Below are 14,707 nucleotides of genomic sequence, written 5' to 3'. Positions count from 1 at the left end.
GTTGTGTCTTACTCTTTGCCACCCCATGGACTGTAGCCCACCAGGCTCCTCCATCCATGGGATTCTGCAGGCAAGAGTACTGGAGTGGGTTGCCATTTCCTTCTCCAGAGAATCTTTCCAACCCAGGAATGAAACCTGGGTCTCCTGCTTTGCAGGTGGATTCTTTACCATCTGAGCCACCAGTTAAGACCCTTACTGCAGAATCTAAAGGTATTGACATGGCTGTAAAAAGGGAATTTGTTTTCATTTCCCTAACATTTCAGAAGATTGAGAGGGAGACAACAATTGAGAACCTTACTTAGTACTCTAAAGGCATAAGGGATATCACAGGTTATCTGTAGCTTGAAAGATTGGACTTAACTCCCCCAGAGGGCCCTCATTCCCTGCTTGCCAGAAGACCGAGAACTGCATGCTGCCTCCCAGCTATGCCAAGCCCTGAGGTCAAATTTTTCCAAACATTCTATTCATTCCTTCTTTTACAACCTCTAATTTCTTTCTCATCCTTTGACATTTGAAAATTATAAATTTTTCCTTAAGGCATTCAGGCTTGTAATCAAGCTGATAATCTCATAAAATATGAGATCCTAAAACACCAACCGCTAACTTGGTAATGTAGAGTTATGGACTTAAATTGTCTCGTGAAATTGGTCAGGATGCTGTTCTTTTCACTTTAAGCCTTTTCTATGACACTGGTATTGTTTTATAATTGTTTATGTATTTGTTCACTGGATTTGTAGATTTCTTTCCTATTTTGAGGGAAGAAACCATGCTTTATTGAATTTTGTATCCGTCTACCTCAAGCAAGAATTTACCCCTAGTAAGAATTCAGGCATTTAATAAATGACTTATGTGAAAGAGATATGCATGTGGTAATATACTGAATGCTTCCAAAATATAGTAACTTCAACTGCAAATCAAAAATGTGTTAGTCATCTCTTTCTAAGTATTCATCTCAGTTACACTCTTGGCAACTCCTAATAAGAGATAACGCATATCCCTCCCCTGTGCCTTTCTTATTTCATCATGTTCCCTCAAGAGACACAGTACCTTTCCCAGCTATCTTTCTATCATTCTTACCAGCTGATCACTTTATATTTTATACTCTTAATTCTGGTATTACCCTGACTTCTACCCATTAGCACCACTCAATCCAGCACCTGCATAGCTCATGAAGTTTTGGGGGGCCGAGAGGTAAGTTGGGGGTTCTATCTAGTAACATTCTTCTATATATTCTCCCCATGATCAAGCCTTCTTTAGACAAAAAATTATCAAAATACATTTCCTAAAGATTGATGGGAACTCTATCAACAGAACCAGCAAGTTGTGTTCGTGTTTGAGTTGGCCACATTTCTGCAGTTAAAGTTAATTAACCCTGCTATGTCTGTGAATGGACCTACTGTCTAACCTGCAAGATAAAAATCAGACCTCTTCACATTATTTGGCTCCCGTATTTGTGCAGTTCCTCTCCTACTTGTCCCCATACCCATTTTGTTTCTATTCACAGCAAAACAGTGGTGCCTAATACGTGTGGTTCCTTCTGCCTAGAATATATCCTCTCGTCTGGCTAGAGAATCCCTTCTTTGCCTTCAAGATCCAGAATGGAGGTCATCTCTTCCATTAATTCTCCTTCACCCCCCGACACCTGGCAGACGTAGGGTGAACCTTGCCCTCCTCCCACCGCACCTGGATGGTTTCCATTATTAGATTTCATCATGCTGTCTTCTGTTGCTGTCACTCTCCTTCCCATTAAGCTAAGAGACCCCTGAAGGTTATTGTGTCTTGTTGATCCTTTGTTCCCAAAGTGCACTATAGTTTTGATGCATTGTAGGTATACAGTACAATTTCATGAGTGAATGATTAACATCTCAGCCATCTGATATTTCTCAGAATGACTCCAGCACATTCAGAGAGAATATAGTTGTCATACAGAGGTTGATAGAAAGGACTCCTGGGCTTGTACTTCTCTTTTTTAAATGCCATAATATTTCTTTCCAGTGCTATTAATTTTCATTCTGTTGTTTATCATTAACCTTTGATAGAGCCTCATTTAAGTACTAATGCAAGACTGATAAATTAGTCTTATTTTCTTATTTATCTCTGCCTCCAGCACACATAAATCCAGTGATGTTCCTGAAGAGTAGGAAAGGAAATTCTTGCCATTCACTAATAACTGCCTAACCAGGAAACCAAGTTCTGCCTAAAATGACTTGGAATGAAGTCCGTCCCATCCCTTCCTTCTTAGAGCAAACACAGTAATAAATAATACAGGATAGATCTTCCTCTCCATCAACATTTTTTAAAGTTAAATTTCTTGTGGAAAACTAACATCCATTCTCCTTTTCCTGAGAATAGATTGCAAATCACAGGAAGGAAGTGGAAGAACTGGAAAATGCTATTCATGAGCTGGAAGAAGAAAATTTGGTGCTTATTGATCAGCTATTCAACTGCAGACTTGTGGATCTCAAGATACCCAGGTGAGAGTCATTACGTAGCTAGAAATATTTTTTTAAACATCTGGATCTGTAAAAAGTTATTTTTTTTAAGATGACAGTTCTTTAACAGTTGAAAAGAAAGACACTCACAAAATGGCCATGGGGAAACTATAAGTTTATCACAATTGACCGTTGCTACAAGGCAAACTTTGACTTGCTTTTTCTAACACTGCACTGTGTTCATAATAGCAAACACTTAATATGAATATCACAACTGCTGTCCTTCAGAAACCTCTGGGCCAGCAGGGGAATTGGGCATAAAAATAAATGCATAATAATGCAGCAGAAGAAGTACGGGTGCAAAGCCGGAGCACAGGAGGAGGGAGTGATCAAGCCTGTGGGCGCTTTCTGGAGGTGTCTGGGACTTCAGGTTACCTTGTAGACTATAGAACGGTTTTCTCTGACAGTTAGTGAAAGAGCCAAACTACTTTCTGGGTGTAGAAAATAGCCTGGCATTCCAAGTCACATTTATTCCTGCGTAAGTGAAATCAAATGTGTATATATATGGCTTTGCATTTTAGATTACCGCTTTTTCTTATCTGACAAAGTAAGTCTTAATATACCAATCTTGATGGAAAATCAGAGCCCTGGAATATGGAATTGGACTTCCCAGGTGGTGTTTGTGGTCAAGACTCCACCTGCCAATGCAGGAGACGCAAGAGATGTGGGTTCAGTCCCTGAATTGGGAAGATCCCCTGGAGGAGGAAATGGCAACGCACTCCAGTATTCTTGCCTGAAAAATTCCATGGGCAGAGGAGCCTGGCAGTCTACAGCCTGTGGGGCCTCAAGGAGTCGGACATAACTGAGTGACTGAGCACACATACAATATGGAATTAAAGCAAAGTGGCATTCATAATTTGAACAAAAACATGCTTAGAAAGATAGAGGAATTAAACCACTCAAATGTAGGGTGTATATGTGCAAGATGGGAGAAAAATATCTGGGTCTGGGCAGAGAAGTTCAACACGGTGGAAGGCCCAGGAAAACATTTACATCCAAGTGGTTCTGTTGTTTGTGTGGCATGGAAAAAGTACTGTTTGAGCCCCAGTAAAGTATTTATTGATGGCAAACTTCCTAATGTGTTCCAGGAAGGGTGGATATGGGTAAGTTGTGGGATTTTGGTTTTGTTTTTGCTGAGCTAAATGATGGGTGTCAAGATACAAGACTGGAGAAGCTGGGAGACAGTAGGCTGACTTTATAGCCTGAACTCTGGGTGGGCAGGACAGAGGAAGAGTCACCTGCTCCCTTCCACAATCTGTGTGCTGCCCCTGGGCGGCAGGTACCAGTAGGCGAAGTGGGCCATCGGGCTGAATGAACTGGCTTCCTACAGGACTCTTGCACATCCATCTCTTGAGCTGATGCCCTTAAGAGTCCCTAGGGGGTAGGGGGGGCCTCACTGTCCCCCCAGGGGCAATGCTGTCTTTTGCCAGCATCCCTCCCAATGACACCTCTCCAGTTCCACACCCAGACAGCCTCTGCCGCAAAGCACCTGCTGCCTCATCTCTTTGTAATCACGCATCTCTGCCAGCCAGGTCTTCTAACCACCGCTCCACCTGTTGCCCGCTGTGCTCTTTTTCTCTCTTCCAAACCACCCAAACCTCCAGAAAGAGCTACCCTGTAAACTGCTGACCTCACTTCCTGCTTCGGTCAGCTTGGTCTGTTGTTCCTGATTCAGTGCTGATGTGCAGGTGAAATGCTCATTATAATAAAAGGGAATTCCTTCCCGGGATACAGAGAGTTTGGCAAGGGCAGGAAGGGAGATGAGAAAGTTGTAAAGAGGGTTTTCATGGAGTTGTGTGCTTTGCTGTGATGTCATTTAGCCGTGTCCTCTAGCTTCCCTCACGGAAATCTTCGGTAAAACCCACAGTGTTCATCCGAGCTTTGTGGGCTGGCTTTCTTTAGTGGGAGACATGAACGCTTAGTCTTGCTTCAGAGCTGGGAGAGATGAAGTCAAAATCCATCTGAGGGGAAAGAAACAACACAGACTGTTTTTAAAACGTGCCTGGTATATGCCTCCAGGACACCCTGAACTTCTCCTTTGTAACCAGCATTTATCACACTAGTGATTACTTACTTAACATCTGCTTCCCTCCTAGACTGTAAATTCCTTTTAGACAAGTGTTTAGGACATTTTAGAAAGACCACATACAGAAACAGAGATATGTGCAAACCCTTAGTTATCTGTTACGCTGCTAATCCAGAAGGAAAAGTGTTGAGTTCCTCAGGAACTTTTACTGTACCCGTTTTCAAGTCAAAATAATATATAGTATGTAATTTATGACAACTGTCCATTCCACTTCTTTGTTGAGAATTGAGTCCTGTCTATTCTAGTTGAGAAATAGACATGAACTCTACCCAGTGAACGTGTAAAAAGTTGTCTTCTTTCCTATTTGTATGAAGAATCGGGTATTCTAGCTAATAGAGTTATTAATCCTCTATTTCCCATCAGACCTCCCTCAATGCTTTCCTTCATGACTCCAATAAGGCATTGCAGGATTTGTTTGCAACATTAGATGAGATGAGTAAGCTAGAGGTGACTGCCCAGGGACCTCAGTGCCACAGAGCTGAGTCTAGGGGAACCAGTACCTCAAATCTATCTAACACCAGTCTCATATGATGGCCTTCTTTAAAATGTTTTCCACACCGTCACATACCAAGCGCTGCTGCGCTGCGGTGTTCCAAAGATGACGAGAAACCCGTGATTAAGAGAGAAGCCAGACTCGTGAAGGTCACAGTGTTTAGTAAGATCTTAGTCATGCAGGAGGCCAAAGCCAGGGAAGAAGAGAACTCTGTGGCCTCAGACTTGACCACCTGTAGACCAGAGCTTCACCGAGACACACCTTCACCAAGTCTTAAGGAGGTTTTAAGAGATAACTAGTATATGTAGTGACATGATTTGTTGGAGCTGTAAGCATCTCGGATGACACTTTGTGTGCTTTAAGAAACTAACAGCCTGTAATCCAGGGGATTCACTCAGGATGCTGGCTGGCTGAGCATGAAAGGTTGTTAGCGTATCTGCAAGGGTCACTTGGTTCATGCTGTCTTCAGGCAAACTTCATGGAAATGCCACACACAGCTTTCAAGGTATCGTGTCTTCTGACAGAAAACTCCACGGGCCTCTGCAGCACAGAGAGCTGCGACTGCACACGTGTAACTCACCAGCTTGTAGCTGGAGCACGCCACTCAGTGAAAGCCAGGACCGTGATGCCATCTTGGATTCCTACTGCTCACTGTCGAGTCTTTTCCTTTTTTTTTTTTTTTCAAATCCATCCCATGCTGGCCACTGTCATTCCTCATCTGGATTCCTGCAACAGTGATGTAACTGCTGTTGTGATCACTCTCATTTCTTGGACTTTGTCTCTTGTTCCCTTATCATGGGATGCACCCCCTACCCCAAGCTCTTCCTTGGCAAATATCTCTTGGTGTTTCAGGACTCGACTCAGGTGTCATCTCCTCCTGGAAACCTTTCCTTACCTCCTAAGACTAAATCCGGTGCTTCTTCTCTCACTTCTTGTGGGTGTGTGGGTGTGTGTGTGTGCACGCGCACACACACGTGCAGGTGCTCAGTCTTGTCTTTTTGATCCCGTGGACTGTAGCCCACCGGGTTCCTCTGTCCATGGGAATTCCCAGGCAAGAGTACTGGAGTCAGTAGCCATTTCTTCCTCCAGGGGATCTTCCCGACCCAGGGATCGAGCCCACACTCTTGCACCTCCTGCATCTGTAGGCAGATTCTTCACTTCTGTACCACGTGGGAAGACCACAGCACTCCTGACACTGTGCTGATCACCATCCTGGTACAACCATCATCATAAAACGCTGTCGTCTTGCCTGCCACCCGACTGAGCCCAATGCCCCTTTTTCATCTGTGCATCTCCAGCTCCCAGCAGAGAGATAGACACTCCTGAGCAGGGGCTACAACATTTGTTGGCTGATAGACTACTTTTCTTATTTGTTTTTAGGCAACTGTATCTTACCCAGGCTGTTGGGCAGGAAGTACCACCTGAAGTGCCTTTGGAGTTGTCAGAAACACATAAAGGTATTATTTTATTGTTATGGTGATTTTTTTTTTTTAATTTGGCAAACACTTATTGAGCTTCTTATTACGGACAGGCACCTCATAGCCGAGAGTGATTCAGGGGGTAGATACCTGCCAGCTCCTCCACTTTCCTCTTGTCCTTGCAGAGCTGACCCAACCCATCTCCTTTCCCTAGCCCTGTTTTCAAATCGAAGTCACCGTGTGTCACAGTGAATGAACTGGAAGCTGGTGAAGAGGGACAGGATGATGTCTACACCAGCACGGTTTGCAGTTCAGTTCAGCCAACCAACCAAAATGCCAACATACCCACAGAGCCCGTACGATCATGTTAACTTATTAGCTGACACAGGGAAATGCACCTTAGACATGGTTGCAAACAATGGGACTCACTCTCACTCTGATACTTCGATTCTACATTTCTAATTCTCAAATTCGTCTCCTCCTGGAGATTCTCAAAGGACTTTCAAATTCAAAATGTCACAAAGTATACGCCATATTCTTATCTGTCCAAAAGCTGTACATAATTAATTTCTTTGCAGTCATCCCAGAAAAGTCAGACTCACAACCTGTAGACATAAAAAGCAGAGACGTGTCAAGCATCTCATTTGGGAGCAGTGGTTTTCGTCTTAGTCACAAGGACAGCAGATTTGGCCAGCTTCTGAAGATAGATGAAGAAGAGAGTTCAAGCATAGAGTTTGGGGCCTCTGATATGAAATACTTACTGTATGAGGATGAGCAGGATTTCAAGGTAAGATTCATGAGAAGACATCTTGACTGCTAGAGAAAATGTTGTTTGATTAATTAGTGGAGAAAATCAATCGAAAATACGGATACTGAAAAATTCTATTTGCAAGTTATTAGTTAAAGCGGCCCGCCATCCACGCCAGTCGCTAGATACTATTTTCACTCTTTGCCCAGCTTGCTACATCTATGCATTGATAGAACTCCATCACTAGTATATGGTATAAGGCAGAACATCTAGGGCCACGTGATAAACTACCTCAAGACTTAGTGGTTTACAACAATAACCATTTATTCTCTTTCAAGGCTTCTGTTGGTTAGGAATTTGGCCAGGTCTTCCATGCACCGTCTTCACTTGAGTTCCGTAGCAGGCACACCCGTGTGTCGGCTGAAGGCTGGGTTTGGGCAGGGAGACCCACCTCTGAGGAGGCTCACCAACCTGGCTGGCCAGGTGATGCTGGCGGAGCTTAGGCCTCAGTTCCTCTCCACACGGGTCTCCTCACAGACGCGGGTCTCCTTGATCGTCCCTTTGTTCCGGTATCTGGCTTCCCCCAAGCCATCAGTCCCAGAGACCAAATGTTTCCTATGACGTGGAAAGCTTACGCCAGCACGTCCATCATTTTCCATCTGTTGGTGTAGCTACAAATTTCAACCCAAAGGGTAAATAACATAGCTCCTGCATCTTGAAAGAAGGTGGTCAGCATCATATTTTAAGAAAAGCATGGGATAGGATGTATATCAGTGTCACCATTTGGAAAGTACAAATGGCCATATAATACCATTAGGCAAAACCTGGATTAACAAGCCTTTGAATTTTAAAACCTTCTTGGTACCTTCCAGTCACTTTCATATCCACCTCTTGCTGTTTTCCTTCTTGGTACTACTGATAACCTTAAAAGTTCTCCTAGAACTTAAAGTCTGATAGGAGAAAAGAGTGATTAAGAAAGCAGCAGAAACTGAATAAGTCAATAAAAACCATTGTAACTAAGTACAACTCAGTCCTGCTGCCATCAAGTGACAATTTAAAGACTAAGGTTCCAGACTCTATAGCACTTAAACCCACATGCGTATCTTGGTATCAGAACACCTGGCATGCTACAGCGACCTCACGCTAGGGGACAACTGTCTACAAAATTCCAAAATTCCACACCATTTGGTTGAGCGAAAGACCTTTTTACTTTTATTTTTGCCTTTATCCATTGAATTTATTTTTCTAAATTCACTTTTTATTTAAGCAAAGTTGAATTACAACATTGCGTTCACTGCTGCTGTACAATAATGTGACTGATATAGATATGTTCTTTTCCATATTCTTTTCCATTATGGCTTATCACAGGATATTAATATAGTTCCCTTTGCTATACAGTAGGACCTTGTTCTTTATTCATTCTATATATACATACCAGTTTGCATGTGCTAACCCCAAACTCCCCTTCCTGCCCTCTCTGCCACCCCTCACCCGCTTGGCAGCCACCGGTCTATTCTCTATGTCCCTGATTTTGTTTTGTTTCTGTTTCATAGGCAGGTTCATTTGGGTCCTATTTTAGATTCCATGTATAAGTGACATCATATGCTACTTGTCTTTCTCTTTCTGACTTACTTCACTTAGTGTCAATATGATAATCTCTAGTTGCATCCATGTTGCTGCAAATGGTATTATTTTGTTCTTTTTCATGGCTGAGTAGTATTTCGTTGTATGCATGTACCACATCTTCTATATCTATTTCTCTGTCGATGGGCATTTAGGATGATTCCATGTCTTCCACTATTGTTAACACTGCTGCCATGAACATAGGGGTGCGTGTATCTTTCTGAATTATAGTTTTGTCTGGATATATGCCCAGGAGTGGGATTTGCTAGATCATATGATAATTCTATTTTTAGTTTTCTGGGGAACCTCCATACTGTTTTCCACATTGGCTGCACCAATTTGCATTCCTACCAACAGTGTAGGAGGGTTCCCTTTTCTCCACACCTTCTCCAGCATTTGCTATTTGTAGACTTTTTAACGATGGCCATTCTGACTGGTATGAGGTGGTACCTTGTTATAGCTTTGATTTGCATTTCTCTAATAATTCACATTGTTGAGTATCTTTTCGTGTGTCTACTGACCATCTGTATTTCTTCTTTGGAGAAATGTCTCTTTAGGTCTTCTGCCCACTTTTTGATTGGGTTGTTTCGTTTTTTTGTTGTCGTGTTGTATGAGCTGTTTGTATATTTTGGAAATTAAGCCCCTGTCAGTCACATCATTTGCAAATATTTTCTCCCATTCTGCAGGCTCTTTGTTTTGTTTATGGCTTCCTTTGCTGTGCAGAAGCTTGTAAGTTGAAGTCCCATTTGTTTATTTTCATCTTTATTTCTATTGCCTTGGGAGACTGACCTAAGAAAACACTGGTACAATTTATGTCAGGGAATGTTTTGCTTATGTTCTCTTCTAAGACCTTCTTACTTTCCATGGAAGTTTTTGATGTGGTGGAAATGGCATTGTATTGCTACGGACTCAACTGTGTTCCTGCCTCCCACTCCATTTCATATGTTGAAAACCCTAACACCTATTGTGACTATATCTGGAGATTGGGGCTTTAGGAGGTAATTAAGGTTATGTGAGGTCATAAAGGTCCTAATTTGATAGGACTGTGACCTTATAAGAAGAGGTTTTGCTCTGTGAGACACTGTGAGAAGGCAGACGTCTGCAAAGGGGCTCTCACCAGAACCCAATCATGCTGGCCCCCTGACCTTGGACTTCCAGCCTCCAGGACTGTGAGAAATAAAGTCCTGCTGTTTCAGCCGGTCAGCCTATGGTATTTTGCTGTGGCAGCTCAGGCAGACTAATATAGGGTTTCACTTCAGAATTCTGCTCTAGACGGTTCTGAAATATATGGTACATTTCCATTAATTTGCTTTTCTTCTCTCATGCATTTATTGCAGCTCTAGAATTGTGTATTTTAAAAGTTAAATATAGTTATATGCATTTTTGAGAAATAAAACATCGCCTTCCTTTTCCATTCTTTGATTCTCCTAAATTCTTATAAATGTCTATTGATAACCTCACAACATGCCAGGTACTTGTTAGATGCTTGAGAATTTAAAGGGGGGAGAACAGGAAGAAGTATAGTCTCAAGATGCCCGTGTGGCTGGCCCTACTCGAAATCACATGTTGCTAGTAGAAAGCAGGTAAGACAATCACTGACTACTGTTCAGGAGGAACGTATACCTGTTATCTGTCTCTGTGACCAGTCTTGTGCCCCAACACTTGGTACACATCCTGGCACATAGTGGGCACTTGGGAAAGGTTTGCTGAAGTGTTGAAGGAGTTCAAAAGAAGGAGGTATGACTTGGAGAAGCTTTCAAAAGGAAGGTGTGCACTGAACAGGGCTGGAGCTGTTTCAACCCAGTTTGGGGTTAGCTGTGGGATTTCATATCAATTAGACTTCCCATTCTGTTTGTTGATATGTTAAACTATATTTAGTTTGGCAGAATGTGGTAAGCTTTATAGCTATAGTAGATCCTGTGAAATGTGTAAAACTCATGTGGATTTGCTCAGTATTAAGATATTCATTGTCAAAAATGTTAGCAGATCTTTCCCTTTGATCGCAAATAATATATAAAACTCTGCTGTGGTTATATCCTGGCCAGCAGAGGGCTATATAAATGCAGCCAATACTTTATTTTACTGATTAAAGAGCTTGCAGAGGATATATCTCCCTACTCTATTGATGCCTCCCAACTCCCCCCACCCTGCCACCCCGACCCACGGCCCAAGTTCCCAAGACACAAGCCTGCTAGTCTTGCTGCCTGCTCTTTGGGGGATCTTGCCTACCATGACCCAGTGGGTGTATGCGTTTACTGAGTTTTTTATTTACAGTAGCTCCTATTTTTCACGTGTTATACAGCATTCAGACAATTAGGATACAGTGTAATCTGCCGGATAAAGGCCAACTATAATAAATAAAACCTGACCCCCAAAGGCTGGTAACTTGCTAACTAACATCTCCTGTCTCCTCTGTGTCTGTTCACCGCAGGATTATGTAAACCTGGGCCCCCTGGAAGTGAAGCTCATGACTGTGGAGAGCAAGAAAATGCCCATCCACTTCCAAGAGAAGGAAACTCCAGTCAAATTCTATGAAGATGTCAGGAGCCCAGAAAGCCACATCACGTATAAAATGATGAAGTCTTTTCTCTAAAACTGAAAAGTGAAAAACAACTTCCTGTATTTTTCTTTGGGGAACTGAGATGTATCAGTTGCCCATTTTATTTACACTTTGGTCCATTTTTAAAGCAGTGAATATTTCTAAAGGTCATAATTACAGTTAAAATCAAAATTCTGAGTATTCAGCTATTCATTTACTTGCATGGCCCGAGAGATAAAAATGAAAGTACACTTCATATTTCAAGTGTCAGGAGCATAACAGTGGTCCCCTAGGGTGCTTACCATTTAGACATTTACCAATTGATCTAGGATACCCATATGAAATAGTTCATTTACAGATTTTCTGAGGAAAATTCAGAGGTTTGCATAGCGCTGACTATATATCTTTCCCTTTGAGGGTGCTGGATGATAGCCAGTCCACAATCAAGTCCACTCTTCTTTACCCTGACACGATTTATAATGAATATCAAACATTTTAGAAACCCATTTGAGGGTGGTAGTTTGTTTTGTAGAAATAGTCCATCAGTAGGGAGGTCCAGGGCTTCCCTGGTAGTCCAGTGGTTAGGAATCTGCCTCACAATGCAGGGGACACAAGTTCGATCCTTGGCTGGGGAGGATCCCACAGGCTGCGGAGCTATTGGGCCCGTGTGCCACAACCACTGAGCTTGCGCTCTCGAGCCCTGGACCAGAACTACTGAAGCCCGTGTGCCTGAGCCGGTGCTCTGCAACGAGAAGACACTGCAGCGAGAAGCCCAACACACTGCCACGAGAGAGCAGCCCCCAGCCAAGAAAAGCCAGCAACCAAGACCAATGCAGCCAAAAATAAACAGAAAGAGAAAAAAGGATTTAAAAAAATAGAGAGGTCCATCTCCCATCAGCGATATCAAATCTAAACTTCTGAGTCCCCTTCCAAGGCCATCATTACTTCCCTGTTACTGGTACCACAAGGCAAGGACACTCTGACTGTACCTGAATTTGACACTGGCATTTCATTTTAAAGCTAGTTCTACTTGTAAAGCTTTTTACAAGAAACACATTTTAAATATAAGGCCACAGATAGATTGACCAAACATTAACCAAAAGGAAGGCCGTATGACTAAACTATTAAAGTAGACTTTAAGGTAAGAAGTGTTAAGAAAAAGAGAAAATGAAGCAAAATATGTCATGATAATAAGCAGATTAATTTATCAGGATGACATAACAATTCTAAATAATAACATAATCTCAAAATATATAAAGCCAAATTTACCAAACTAAAAAGCAATATGGTAAACCTTATGCTATGTATATTTTACCAAAATAAAAAAAAAAAACAAAAAAGGCAGAAACAAATCCCAAGTCAGACTTGAAGATCTTACCACACCTGTCTCAGTAACTAATAGACAAAAACAAAACAAAATAAAAAAACACCTAAATCATGAAGGATTTAAAAAGTTGAACAACTGTAGAATGCACATATTTTTCAAATGTACATAAAATATTTACAAAAATAGACTGTATCCTGGGAAATAAAGTAAGTGGCAACAAATATTCAAAAAGTTGAAATGCGTGAACAGTTCTCTGACCACGGTAGAAAATAACACAACAACAATAACAAAACACTATAATTTTCAAGTAAGCAAGATACTTCTGAAAAAGCTATAGGTTAAAGAAGAAATCACAAGGAAAAATACTTTTCATTATAATGAAAAATATGACATCAAAACTTGTAACACCAGGTAAGTGTTGTTTAAAGGGAAATTTATAACCTTAGGTCAGTTCAGTCGCTCGGTCATGTCCGACTCTTTGCAACCCCATGGACTGCAGCTCGCCAGGCTTCCCTGTCTATCACCAACTCCTGGAGCTTAAGTTTATATATTAAAAATAAGAAAGGTTGAAAGTTCAATCTTTGAATCCTCTATTTCAAAAATCTTAAAAAAAAAAAGCAGCAACAATAAACTTAAAGAAAGTAGAAGAAAGGAAATAAAGGGCAGAAATTAATTATATAGAAATTGGATGTATAAAAGAGAAAATTAACAAAGCCAAAAGGGTTAATTAAAATTGATAACCACCAGTAAGACTAACCAAAAAATAGAGAAAATAAATGGAAAAAAAGAGACATCACTACAGGATTACAGACATTATGGAAAAAAAAACTTTCCCAATAAATTTGACAATTTACATTAAATGAAAACATTTGTTGAAAAACAGGACAAAATAAAAATTCTGAGTAGGCCTTGATCTGTTTTAACAAATCAAATCTATATTTTAAATTTTTTCAAAGCCAGCTGGCTTGCTTTACTGGTGAATTTTTCCAAACATTTCAGAAAGACATAATATCAAACATACATAAAATCTTTGAGAGAATGGAGAAAAAAACAACTTCCAAAGTACTCTGTGGGGTCACTATAATCCTAATATCAAAAGCTGGCAACATCATTTCAGGAAAAGAAAATTAAAGACCAGTATCTCTCATGAATATAGACGCAAAATCATTCACAAAATATTAGTTTATTGAATCTAGCAATATATAATAATAAATAATATTTCATGAATAAAGAAAGCAAGGTTGATTTAATATTCAAAAATCAGAGCGGAAACATGAACAAGACCAATGTCAGTCCCTTGGTTGTGACATCGTACTGAATTTTGAAAAAAATGCTTATTTTGAGGGAAAATGGAGAAAAAGCCTGCGTGATCTGCTTGTATTATTTTCTACAATTGCATGTGAATCTACAGTTGTCTCAAAACAAAAAAATTAAGGGTATAATGAACAGAACATAGGTGGCAGCTCATATGATCATCTTAGTAGGTACAGCATTTGCTAAAATTCAAGACTGTGATAAAAATTTAAAGCAATATGATAAAGCTCTTAGCAAACAAGGAGTATCTTTTTAAATAAACACCTATAGCTAATACTGTATTGTGAAATATTAAACATTTTCCTACTGAGGTCAGGAACAAGACATATATGTTCATCATCATGCTTGTATTCAACAGTGTTGACTTGAACACTAAAGTGTTCTAACCCATCCAATAAAAGGCAAGAAAAAGAAATTAAAAACATAGAGATTAGAAATAAAGAAGCAAATTATCTTACTTATAGATATCAAGTTTTGTATGTAGATAGTGCAAAGTATTTTACAAACTATTAGAATTTACAAGTGAGTTTAGCAAGGTCACAGAGTACAAGGTCAGTAGAGATCTAATGTATTTATACTAGCAACAAACAATTGGCAACAATAAAATATAATAGCATGAAAACATCAAATATCAAGGAATTCTTATAATGAAAAATAAGCCAAATTT

At 40.6% G+C, this 14,707-nt stretch overlaps 1 protein-coding gene across 1 annotated transcript in view; it reads left to right on the top strand.

Moving 5' to 3' along the window:
• Window positions 1-11,453, top strand: part of CCDC83 (coiled-coil domain containing 83) — a 45,995-nt gene extending 34,542 nt beyond the window's left edge. The window contains exons 8-11 of the mRNA XM_005903476.2: window positions 2,353-2,474; window positions 6,452-6,528; window positions 7,068-7,276; window positions 11,292-11,453. Of these exons, the coding sequence (XP_005903538.2) occupies window positions 2,353-2,474; window positions 6,452-6,528; window positions 7,068-7,276; window positions 11,292-11,453 (570 nt within the window). The remainder of the gene's footprint in view (window positions 1-2,352; window positions 2,475-6,451; window positions 6,529-7,067; window positions 7,277-11,291) is intronic.
• The last annotated feature ends 3,254 nt before the right edge of the window (window positions 11,454-14,707 follow it).

The sequence above is a fragment of the Bos mutus genome, chromosome 29, assembly GCF_027580195.1.
Source record: "Bos mutus isolate GX-2022 chromosome 29, NWIPB_WYAK_1.1, whole genome shotgun sequence".
Classification (NCBI taxonomy): Eukaryota; Metazoa; Chordata; class Mammalia; order Artiodactyla; family Bovidae; genus Bos; species Bos mutus.
This window is presented reverse-complemented; position numbering and strand designations above follow the sequence as displayed.